The sequence below is a fragment of the Candoia aspera genome, chromosome 8 (assembly GCF_035149785.1).
Source record: "Candoia aspera isolate rCanAsp1 chromosome 8, rCanAsp1.hap2, whole genome shotgun sequence".
Taxonomy (NCBI): Eukaryota; Metazoa; Chordata; class Lepidosauria; order Squamata; family Boidae; genus Candoia; species Candoia aspera.
In genome coordinates, this window is record NC_086160.1 from 13,246,499 (window position 1) to 13,259,570 (window position 13,072).

The 13,072-nt window shown below is 39.6% G+C and overlaps 1 protein-coding gene across 10 annotated transcripts in view; it reads right to left on the minus strand.

Annotated features, from left to right (window-relative positions):
- The window catches only part of APBB2 (amyloid beta precursor protein binding family B member 2), a 183,022-nt gene that overhangs the window by 53,743 nt on the left and 116,207 nt on the right, over positions 1–13,072 (minus strand). For 5 of the 10 annotated variants that reach the window (XM_063310124.1, XM_063310122.1, XM_063310119.1 and 2 more), the window contains 3 exons: positions 11,665–11,873; positions 7,128–7,213; positions 5,832–5,892 (listed from right to left, as the gene is read on the minus strand). In XM_063310124.1, the coding sequence (XP_063166194.1) occupies positions 5,832–5,892; positions 7,128–7,213; positions 11,665–11,873 (356 nt within the window). Of the gene's footprint in view, positions 1–5,831; positions 5,893–7,127; positions 7,214–7,632; positions 7,696–11,664; positions 11,874–13,072 lie in introns of all 10 variants that reach the window. The other 5 variants (XM_063310123.1, XM_063310127.1, XM_063310126.1 and 2 more) reach the window with 3 other exon arrangements.

The window sequence follows — 13,072 nt, forward strand, 5'->3', positions numbered from 1 at the left end:
TGTGTGGAATATTTTGTTATATGGAGATGGTTGTTTTTCCCTGTCAAACTCCTAAGTTGCCAAACTAAGATAAAATATCTTTTTTCTCTTCCCAGTCATCATAAATATCTAATATCCTTCATTTGGATTAGCGTTCATTTTAGCAGTGAACATATTAGCAATAATGTAAGATTGACTGAATATAAACGAAGCTATCTTGGACACGGATTCCTACTTCTGCATTCTTTACTTGCTTCCTTTCAAGGTTTTCTGTCAGATAGCAGTGTGAGAATCCCACTGCCCTGCAAGTTTCTTTGCATTAAGAAGCAGGAGCAGTTCTTGTAATAATATTGTTCTTGGTCACTCTAATTATGGTAGACTTAAAAAAAAAAAAAAACCCAGCAACCAGAGTTTTAATTAAAAGTCTTGCGATTTACTCTCTTTATGCAGAGGGAAACAACGGGAAATGTCCTGCTAAAATTAGTTTCAGATCCCACACAAATTGGCTAAAGTACATTAAGCTATTATTCATCCTTGCTAAATGAAGAACATGATATCCTCATGAGCTGTATAAGCATACGGGCCTCCTCTAGTAAAACTCTCAGAGAAGAATATTAAAGAAAGAGCAGCTAGCATGATATAGTCTTGCTGAATATTATTGGGCACCAGATAGGGCTAGATGGCCCAGAATTTAAGAAAGACCAGGCTTGGCTAGTAGAAAAGTACCTGGATGTGTCCATCAGATCTTTTGAGGGTGTCTTTATCTTTAGTACAGCTAGGTGGCAGCACTCTGTTGATAATGGCTGGGCCTGAAAAGCTCAGCAGGGCTGTAGGCTAGACTGAGAAGCTGAAAAAATATCCCAAAGGCAGCAGTGACAAATCACTCCTACCCTGTTGCCAAGAGAATTACAGGGCCCTGAAGTTGCCAGGAGCTGAGTTCGACTCATGGGACCTCACCTTGGATTTGATGCTTTTCACTGATCTCTCCTGTTGTGTGCTGCTTGCCAGAATAAAAAATGGCAAAGAGCTATAGAACAAAAGAATGAATTACTGAAAATGTGGGATCTTGCAAAGCCAAAGAGAGGAGACGGGGGCTGACAAAGGGGGATCAAAAGTGAATGGTGCAACACTGACTTAGCCTTTCAGGCCATACTTTCCATCTCCTATAATCCCTTGCTACTACAGCCGTTCACTTCTCCCTCCTGCATCCCATTCATGAGGTGCCATCTGTCAGTTGGGTTGTAAAGGCAGATTGGAGTACTTTGAACCCGCTTAATACATCCTGCCTATATTTTCCCTCTGAAGCAGTCTGACCAGCCTGTGACTTCAAAATATTTAGGCAGCTGTACATGATATAAGTTAATTTGTATGACCTTATACAGGTAGTCCTCGGTTAACGACTGCCCTGTTTAGCGACTGTTCAAAGTTATAATGGTGCTGAAAAAGTAACTTTCTGACTGATCCTTGAACTTATGACCCTTGTAGCGTTCCCATGGTCACATATTTGTGATGTGGGAGCTTTGCAACCAGTGCACATTTACGAACATCACAGCGTCCCATGGTCAGGTGATCATCGTTGGCGCGCTTTGCAGCCAGCTTCCGACAAGCAGAGTTAATGGAAGAGCTGGCAGTAAAATCATAAGTTGTGGTCACGTGATGTCTCGCTTAACAACCATGGGTGATTCACTTAATGACCGCAGTGGAACTGATGTTGTAAGTCCGGCGTGGTCATGTGATGTTTCACTTAACTAGCGTGTTGCTTAGCGACAGAGTTGCTGGTCCCAATTGTGGTCATTAAGGACTACTTCTACTGAAGCGGTGTCTGAATCTGGCGGGTTCTTAGCAGGAGGCTGAAACATCCTTGATTTATATTGGAAGCTTCTACAGATGGTGCAAGATTCAAGCACACCACCTTGGAATAAGCAACGTTTATTTAGTTTGGAAGCCCATCAGTACTTATGGCCACATTCCTTGCAGACAGAAATGTACAGCAATGTTATAATGTGCATGTTGTTCAAAATGCAATTACCAGGGTTGAATCAGTCCAAAACTCAGATGTGAGATGGATTAAGTTTGGCAGCCCACATAGTTGGTTGTCCTGCTCCTGTGGTGCTTGAAACTGAAATCTGCCAGATCTGTTATTTGGATTTTGTTATTCCAGCTTTTGTTTTTTTCAAAGCCCGCAGTGGGTTCAGTGTTGCAGATCACCAACAAGAAATGTATTACTACTGAAGTAAACTGGCAAACGCAGCTCGGATGTAAGACAAACTGACATGCCAGTTCAGGAGCCCTCAAATATATTTAGAGCCTCCGTCTTTCGAAAGGGAATGACAGAAGCACTGCAGTTGGGTATATACTTTGAAAATGTACATGCCCAATGAAACCAAACCATTTTAAAATTAACTACAAAGAATTGGATGCGACTGAATGGACTAAAAAACAAACGCACACCACAAAATACAGACCTTATGCACGCAGGGAATATAACTGAATTTCAAGGATGTGAGAAGGGCATTCTAAAATCTGTGAAACCCTTCTTTTGGAACAAACTGCCAACACGGTTTATGGAACATGATATTAATGATTCTTCACTGAATAGTCCGCTAATATGGCAATGATATTTTTTAGCTCTTTCTTTTCTGTTCCTCTTTATGTGATTTGTGGATAATGGATAACGCAAGGTATTGTTAATTTTCCCAGTGGTCTCAGCTTCTTATTCAGAATTTAAAAGCACCTCCTATTGCTGATGGGGAATTCCCTACGATTTTTGTGAAAATACAAAGCAGCAATAGGCACAAGAGAATGGCCATCCAATCCTGGCTAAGCTGCCAAAACATCTTTTTATCCTCATGCGAAAGGAACCATGAGAAATGTGGCTGACTGAGATGAAAGGAGGAACTTCTGCCTATTAACACTTTTGCTGACCTTAAAAGCCAGTTCTTCACAACCCTAACTTTAAAAAAAGTTCTGCGCCCAATGGGTTTACTCTCAAGTTTAAGACTGTTTCTTATGCATCCACACTGGCTAATAACACTGAGTATCAGTTTTAAAAGTCGAACTCTGAAAATGTACATGGATCACGTGTAGTTGATACGCTCAGTCCTCTATTTTCTAGGATATTTGCATGAATGTTTATGCATCATTACACAATCCCCTTTTCAAAGAAAGTCTTCCTCATGTCCGCTGTTCTTGCACATGTCCACAAGATGGCAGATACCTTTTACAAAAAGAGGCCACACATTCCTACAACCCCTCAAAAAAGAGGGAATTCCCCATTTCATCCTTTGCACCCCCTTTCTGATCATAGTGCTAGATTCATGGAGGTGTATCCTGTGACTAAAATAGCAGAAACTAGCATGAAGGAATTCTTAATGACTTAGACTTCTTCGGTTCTCTCCATTCTGCACACTCTTTCCAGAAGCCTTGTGAATTTGAACTAGATATTCCTCCTATAGGCTAGCCTTAGGGTCATGTATTTGCCACCATGATTCAACAAAGCCATTCATTCCAAGATAAACGGCACCTTTAGGGCTGATCACCTTGAGTAAATAATGGCAGGTGTGTATGACCATTAGCACCATTTTCCAGGCACTAATCTTCCTGTACTTATAGAATGATTAAAAATAGAGTTGGAAGGAACCATTTAAACCAGGGTTTCTCAACCAGGGTTCCATGGAACCCTAGGGTTCTGCAAGAGTCCCTGAGAGATCATGATTATTTAAAGAATAATTTCAAATCCAGGCAACTTCACATTAGAGAGGTAAGTTTCATTCTTTATGTTTAGTTTAAGAACACTGTGAATGCATAGAGACAGGCCTACCCATGAAACGAATAGAGTAATTTTGTGACTTCTGGCCTGTATTTGAGCCTGAATATGCAGGGTTCCTTGAGGCCTGAAAAATATTTCAAGGGTTCCTCCAGGGTCAAAAAGTTGAGAAAGGCTGATTTAGGTCATCAACTCTACCCCCCTACTCAACGCAGGTATCCAGACTAAAGCATCCCACACAGATAGCTCTTTAGCCAATGCCTGAGCACATCCAGTGTAGGAGAGACCACCAGTTTTCCACATAAGTGTTCCACTGAACTTGGTACACCAACCTCCTTCAGTAGGTTGACACCACTGCCGAAGTAAAAACAGAGAGTTTACTTAATTTATTTTATTTTATATTTTTAATTTAATTTATAATTAAATTAATTTATATAATTATATTAATTTATAAATTATATAATACAATTTATATATTAATTATATTATATAAATTATTATAATTAATTAAAATAATTTATAATTTAATTTATAATAAAATAAAATAAAATAAAATAAAATAAAATAAAATAAAATGAACAATTTAATTAATTTAAGCTGCAAAAATAGCCCCGAACTCAATTTGTATTTTTATTTCTCTGTTTCATCTGAATGTTGAAGATGTTAGCTTTTCAGAGCTGGAATGCAATGTCTGCATAGCTACTAAAATCTGATTACAGCCCCATGTACATTTACCTGAAAGGAAGCCCTACTGAAGTGCAGCTAATTTCCAAATAAATATGCGTGTAGTAATAATTAAGTAGCAGTGAGGTTGAGACAGCTTCCTCAGCCAGGTGTTCTGGATGTAATTTGGACTAAAATGCCCAGTATTTTCAAATCCAGCACTGTGAAGAAGTTGTAGTCCAGTGCTTCTGAAAAGCACTGAGTTGGGGACGGGCAGGCATTGAGACACTAATTGTCCCAAGATCATCATATAAGCTCCATGAGTAACCACTGAACTGAAAACTCTGCAGTCCTACTCAACCCAGAGCCAGTAGGACACATTTGCTCACCACCCCTAATATACCAATCCTTGCCAGTGAATATTCCTGGCCCTCAGGTAAGGAGCCAGGGATGAGCAAAATTTCATGACAAAATGTATTGATCCAGGAAGGGTCTGCTCTCTCAACATAGCCTCTCATCCTTCAAGTATGGCATTCTAAGCTACTGAGATCCAGAATAGCATAGTGATTAAGGTGTTGGACTAGAAGTGGGAAAACCCAGGTTCTAGTCCCTCTTCTGTCATGGGAAGTCCCTGATGACTCTGGGCCAGTTGCCCATTCTCAGCCCACAAGCCAGTGTATGTAATAGCTAACTAGGGGATACCTCAGCATTAGTCTTTTGTATTATCTACAGGGGTGTCTGCAAGGGAGGGGTCAAAATGGCAACCGTGATCACATGTTTTAAGTCATGCCCCCTTTTTACATGCACAACACATGTAAAAAGTGGGCAAGGTATCAACCACATGGTTGTGACCACCATTTTAACTTCTTTGACACCCCTGATTTCCTCTGATCTGAAAAAAAAATTGTTTTCTACTTCTTTTTCACTGCATCTCCTTGTACCCTCTTCATAATCTGCTTTTTAGATTGAGTAACCCAACAGAATGAGATTTGACATGGCATGAGGGAAGCTCTTCTGGATTGTTCCTTAAGGCTTGAAACCATTTGGATGGAAGTGGGAGAACAAAACAAAAATCCTGGTTTCTGTGGAAAATGACTTTACTCCAAGGAAGTATTACATTCATGTACTAACACACAGAGTTCTTTTCATTAATTCTTTGGACTGCTGAATTTTAGAGTCATACCGTTGATCCATCCAACCAGATGTTCAATGTTGTCATACACTAAAACTGGCCGTATCAAAAGAGTCTATATGTCCATAAGCAAACTAAACTTCTAAATAAACTTGTTTATCATTTCATTTCCACTGCTTTAAATTTACACAGGGTTTCCTGTGGAGGAAATCAAGCTATTTATCCACGGTCACAAAAGGCCTTGTTCATGGAGAAGAATCCCTTAAAGATCCCTATATATTGCTTACTGACCTTGGCTTCTGGATCACTGTTGATGCTACAGGAATCATCTTCATCACACTGTGGTGCATTTCTATGAATGGAGGAGGAAAATCTTCTATTAGATAAAAGTGTCAAATATAAATAGACAAGTCAGCGTACAAAAAAACTCCAAACTATTACGCAGAGGAGTGCAAAATGTTTTAAATTTGAAATGGGGTGTTCCAACTGCAGGGCACACTTCAGCTGTTGTTCTCACATGCTGGAAATGTTCTGGTGGTACATTTTAGTACCTTTAAATGTGGTTGTGCACATTAGAGAGCCCACAGCAATATAAACAAAATAGAATTTCACTATTCTATTACAAAGCCATAAAAACACAATAAAAAATTATTGACCAACACAGCAGTCAGGGAACTGAGGACAGAACACAGGACTTGATTCAAAATAATTTAACCTATCCTCTGTAACTGAGCTCTGACAAGATTAAAAAAACCACAACTGACAAGTAAATGAAAATGAAAAGTTAATGGAAGAGCAGAAAGGGCTGAGAAATATTCACAGCCTGCAAAAGTTCCTTTCCCACTTTCCAACATTCCTTTCTGGGACGAATTGATCTAACAACCTCAAAGCGGTTATAGGCATAGCATCTTCCAAGTGGTACCCAGAGTGGGAAGTCAAAAAAGATAAGATGGTAGGATGTAACGGTATGTGGGAATGACCTTGAGAGACAGGAGGAAGAGCCACAGACTAGACAACAGTCAGACAAGTGGCAGCTGAGTCCGCGGAAGGATGGGAGTGTGGCAATGTCTCAGAAGGGACCCTGCCTATTTTTTTGGACTGTAAAGGTGAGGGAGGAGAGACGTTCTTTCAGACTTGCAAGATTCTTTACTGTAACCTTATGATAAAGTAGAACTAGTACTTCTGGGTGTGCTTCTTGTCTGGACTACCTCGCAAGGCTGACATAGAAGCAGCACTGTGGTGTAAGCCCTGCCTTTTTTGCACATACAAAAGGGGTGGGGCTTGGATTGTGCTGCTAATTCCACCCTCCTGCTTTGTTTAAACCATGCCCCCTCCCTGTACCCACTAATGCATCTCTCAGGTGCTGATTGGAACACTTCTGGTTTGATTAAAAAGTAGATTTGTTTGTCATTCACCTCTCTCCCTCATCAGCAATCCAGCTCCAGTCTTCATTACACTTTTTCAATATATATAAAAACAAAAGAAAAACAACTTCTTTTTCTGCAGGCATGCTGCCCAAAGGAAGGGCTGAATTGCTCGCAAAGTTTCAGATTTCATCGCCTTGTCCACCATACCTCCGTTTCTTACCTGAGCTTCAGGGAAGCGTAGCGCAAGGTAGCTCCTTCAAATTCTTTTAAACTGGGGTCTGGATTCACCGTGGCCGCATGAAGATCCTGGAGGGTGATGAAAAACAGTCCGTTAAGCCCGCCATGAGAGCATCTCTCCCGAGCCCTATTTTCACAGGGAACTAAAACTGTCCCTGAAGAATGGCAACCAGAATGAACTTGTGACGGCAGACATGAGAGCATGCATGAATTTTCCACAGCACAGCTTGTTAAGGGCAGGCACACGCTGATTACAGATGAACAGGGCTTGAACCAATTCAGGCTGTGTGAAAAGACCAGGCGTAGGTAGCACATCTGGGGACTAACCTTGCCCAGCAAAGCTCACATTCACTTGGCTGATTAGTTCTCATGAGTGATATTTGTGGGGAGGAAACTGTCCATACAGCCACAGCCATGCAAGATGTATAAATTTTTAAAAAGCTTAAACAAGGATCAAAAGCTGTTCTAAAATCTGACAGTATACTTGCCTTCCAAATGTCACTATTAATCTTTCCCCCATTCAGTACAGCAAAATCACTCCATGGCTGTTTCTAGATATATATATGTATATATTCACACAGGAAGAAGCATATTGATTTAAAAAAAAACAGGAAGGACATGGGAGGAGAGGAAGGGAAAAAAAACACAGAACACCTTTGTTAGCACCAATATGTACAGGCTGGGTTAGGGAAAAGAACCCCTCAAATTTCACTAAAATAATTTACTGTAAAGCAGAGCTGGCTCAAAGTGTGATGCTTAAAACATTCTAGAAAACTACAATTTATGCTATCACATCGTACACTGAGCAGTATCACAACTGCATATTAAGAAGGTAGGAGTTGAAGAGGGCGTTAGTTTCTTGTTTTAAGGTTCTCATGTTTTCTAAATTTGCTTTGTTTCACAGTTGTGCAAACTCCAGGCAACTAGCAGAGAACATACTGACCTCCCCACTCTCCACCGCTGTGGTTATTACCGGGCCAAAGAATTGCTAAGCACCGCTTTCAATTATCTAGCAAACACATTTCTGCAGACATTTATATGAAGCAGGCAATCGATGGTTGCCTAGCTTGTCTTCAACTCTGAGCCAGCCCCAATACAACGATATTTGGCAGTAGGAATGAAGCAGGTCTCCAAAGCAATGGTTCCCAAACTTTTTTTTGCAGACCACTTGGAAATTACTGAAGATATGGGTAGATCCCTTCATACAGAGTAGGGTTTTTTTTCCTGTCAATCAATGCATATGCTTATAACGTAATTGAATTTTGTTTCCTTTTTAGCAACGGTAGTCTTTTTAAAAGCAGCCTTCGGATAACCATGGGCCCTTATTCACTGATCCAATCCCAGCAAAAATGGCCTTCATCACCATGGACAGAAAAAAATGTACACACCTCAAGTGTAAGGCTGACTAGAGAAAGCTTAACTGTTCATGGAACAGCCAATGGAACTGATGGACAATCAGTGATCTGCAGATAGCAGTACGAGAACCTATGCTCTAATGCCACTTACCAAGACAGGTCACTAAGACAGGGAAAAGTTATATAAATAAGGAACAAACAGACCATGAGTTTGCCCTTTCATTAAGAGTCTTAAATGACTGGAGATCAGCTCTGGAATTTGGTAAATTGCCTTGATCTTTAATTTCAATCCTGAATAACTCTGTATGTATAGGATCTACTTAGGCAGGAACTACCTCACATTTTTGTACTAGTGGAACAAACCTACGATGTTCGCATGGAATTTAATATAAAAGAGCAGAAGGGGTGATGGAGAGGAAGACAATGAAATCAGAAACTCAAGCCAGCGTGATCCAACATTTGGACTAGTGATAGAAGATTTTACATATATAGAACTTAAATATGAATAGATTTCATTTTCATATATTTTATATGTAGTGTTCATATATTAGAGACCCTTGCACTTGTATTATGGCCCTGAAGCTGTGTTGTATTTCCCAGAAGAATTTTGTTGACTTTCTTACTCTTCCTTTCTAGCAGGCCTTGACAGATAGCTGTGCCCATAGAAACAAGATAAGGCGTACATTCCAAGGATAGCTTCTCCAGAGGAAAGGCATTGTTTAATAATGGTCAAGGTGCCCTAGCAAGGATGGGAGTCCCTTATATGGAATGGTGATAGTGGGAAAAGGAAATTCCTAATATGGAATAAGGTTAAGGTAGAGTATGGGTAACTGATTAAGGGGTGGTCTTCTGAAGGAGGAGTTGAATGGAATGCATATAATGTGCTGTAAGGAGGGGGTCCTGTGCGGCCGCCCACCTAACAGCTGGCTGTCATTGCTTCTGCTCTTGGGTGAAGAATAAAGAACTTAATTTCATGCAACTGCCTGTCTTTGATCCCGGCTCAGAAGCGAACCTGATAAGGAAAATTCTAACACTAGCCTGGGAGGACCAGGTTCAACTTGATCCTCAGCCATGGAAGTTCACAAGGTGACTTTGGTCCAGTCACTATTTCTTAGACCACCCCACCCCACCGTGTTGTTTTAGGGGGAAAAATGGAGGAAGGAATACTATGAAGACAAACTTTCACTCCTGGAGAAGCGGTGGCTGTAAATATAATGAGTGAAGAACCATCACAACTGTTGCAATGAAAATTACCATCCAAAGAAGCAAACATGACTTCATCTCTGAGTGTATGTGTGTCAGAAAGGCAAGATGATGCCTACATCTGCAAATCCCTACCATTTTTACTTGCATTCTGCATACAATTATTGCAAAAGAGGGTACAGCTTCCCAGGTGCAAGCGCCAACTTGACTTTTTGGAAACAAACCCCCGCCTTCCCTGTGGACAACCCTGTACAGTTTCATATGAAAAGCTTTGATTGATCAGAGTGAAATCCTTTCTTTTTTGTATATGTCGAGCTAATGTTAGGATACTAAAACAAAATTCTAAATCCCCTTTCTCTTCTTCCTCCCAAAGAATATTTGGTCATCTGCAGAGGGCTGTCTCTTGAGGAAAGTGTCTGAGACTACACTGATTGCTGCATGAAATGAGGCTAAAGGATGCAAACGGGCTCAGGATCAATTACAATCAAACATTCTTTCCTGAACCTTTCTCACCTGCCTCATGTATTTGTTCTGGTTGTGTCTCCTACTTAATTGTACACTGCAAGTTGCCTTGCAGAATTGCAGCTTTAACAAGAATGAGGTCAAGCCACTAGGCTACTCCATTCTTTAAAAGCAAAGCAAAGTTACTCCCCTGAGGACAACTTAAATTAACTTATCCATCCAAGTTATTGATGGGCATTCACTAGAGCCCCTTTGACAGCATCTCATCAGCAGTGCTGGAGGGCAGATATAACCAGCTCCTCAAAGACTTTGCCCATGTGACTTGATTGAAGATAATCAACTGATTATCTTAAGTTGTCAGTTTCATACAAGGTTATTATTCCCTTTCCTTAGCAAAAGCCAAGCCATCCAGATAAATATTGTATTTGAACCATGTTGTTTTTGTATTCTTATTATCATATGTTTATTATTTATGCCGGTAAACTGCCTGGAATTCAATCAGATTGAGGCAGTGAACAAACCCTAATAAATAAATAAAGCTATTCCACTGTCTGATAAAAAACAAACAAACATGAAGATGACATATATGGTTGCAACAGTTTGTAATCTTGCAACAATGATTCACAGCACTACATTATCTCCTAAAGGGTATTGTGCATCTTCTAAAAATAAACACCATTGTATACTGATGTTCTATCAGTTACTAGATGTTATATTTTATGGATATTCTCTTACTCTGGTCTATGATCATAAGTAAGTCTGTATTTATGTATGCATGGGCTAACTGCTAAAGCTGTATTAAAAATACAGGTAACTATCATTTAGAAGGGTATCAAAGGAGTACAAAAATTCAAACTAATAACATTGTACTGAAAAAACCTTTCTTTCTCCTACAAACATAATAGTGGTAATATGAGAAGCTTGAGACAAAAATCCTAGCCCCCACACATTTAGAGACCAAGATCTGCACCTGTTCTGGCATTAAAAACCTGTACATTGTGGATAGTTCATATAATCAAAACTGCCATAAGGTAATGGTGCATGGTACAAGATCATTCAGGTATCTTCTTATTTTCTATAGTATTTTTCAAAGATCTGCTTTGGATCTTTTTGGCTTTCATCCTTTCTTTTGATGTTCCTCTGAAGTTGAGACCACATCTCCATGCTAGCTAGCAAAAAACCCAACCCCTTCCAGTTATCTTAGATCAGAATCCCATATCAGGACTATCTATTCATACACAGATCTGTTTGATAACAGGAATAATTTCTAATACTACTGGTTCTATTCGTGCAAAATCCAGCATGCAGACCCATGCATCTACCAACAGTACAAGAAACAAAGGCACATGAGGGGTAAAGACAGCTGATTGGTTTGCCTTAATTTGTCTGAAATAAACTGATAGTACCCTTGGAACTGATTGGTTTTTTTAAAAAATAACTTATTAATTTAAAACAATGTTTACCCTCTCCATTTGATCACAGCAGGCATTCAAACCTTACCTCAGTTTCTGGAGTAGGAGACGATGTGATAGAACTCAGGGAACCTTTTCGTGAGCACTGAAGATCTGTTGGTACAGATATGGGGCGTTCCCATTGGGTGGTTCCTGTGGGTATGTGCCAGTAATAGATGCCTGCTATATCACTGATCTTTTTCCAACCTGGTGGCAAGTCAGGATCTGACTGAAATGAATGATCGCTCCATATATCTGCTGGGAATAAGAATCCACCAAAAAGTCTTTTTAACTGCAAAGGTTAAACAAATGAAAACATTCTCTAGTGTCTACTATTTGACAAATTATAGTTCTATCAGCAAAGCAAGATTCAAGAAGGAATGGTTTGCAAGACCCACATTTAACTGTGAAAACAAGTTAGCATCTTATATAGGAGATGATATACTGTATCCGTTATTGTTAAACCAGAATAACAAAGTGCTGTATTTAAAACCATTCATATGTATTACCAAAAGAGTTGAAAGCTCTGGAAATCCTGCAGCACATTCTTCTCCTTTCAAGTTTGTCAACTTTGGGACTGCTCAGTCTGTACTGCTGCTCAACTATTTGAAAGTACCTTTTAAACTAACAACTGATTTCAACAAATCTGTTCACACAATGTACTGCGGCATGATTTAATGTAACATGTTCAGTCATAAACGAATATTTACGAAGTATAACAGTTGGTTCTTTCAACATTCAAAGCCCCAAACAAACCACATTATGGTTTAGCTTAGTGGGTGAACGAAGTTACTGAGATTATGCCAAAGCAAGGGCAGAGCAGATACAATCCTAAATTTACTTTGGAAATTACTGAACCACTTAGTACACTTCAACTTTTAAAAATGTCTTCTGTGGAAGAAGAAAAGGTCAGTTCTGAACAATCTGAAATACGAATTCAGATTTTTACAAAAATTTGTGTGGTTAAAAAAAGCACACACACATGAAGTTGTCTGGCTCTGTAAGAGATCATGGGAGGCTGGGAAAGAAATGGAAGGGAGATTAAACATAAGCTATAGAGAGACCCAAGAGAAGCCCCTTGGTAGCTTATGAACACCATCTCGGCCAGGTGGCAAGAAACTGGGAAGGAAACGTTTCACATTATTCAAAGAGACTCCACCTTAATGAACTCAGTATAAATGAGGCTTACAAATTCCTTTTGCAGTTTCCAAGGTTGTGTATTTGCCCCAAGACTTTTTACTGAAGACTGTATTTCTTACTGAGGTCTATGTAATTCTCATTTCCTTGATCTTATCCAGCTGTGTGAGGTTCGACAAGTTTTATCAATTAATAATTCTTAGAATCTCCAGGCAGCGCTGACAAGTTTTTGTGTGGAACCTTGGAGAAATGAATCCAAGCATGATGACAATAATAGGGAAAAAAAATAACCATCAAGAGATTCCGCATTTCTTTGCTAT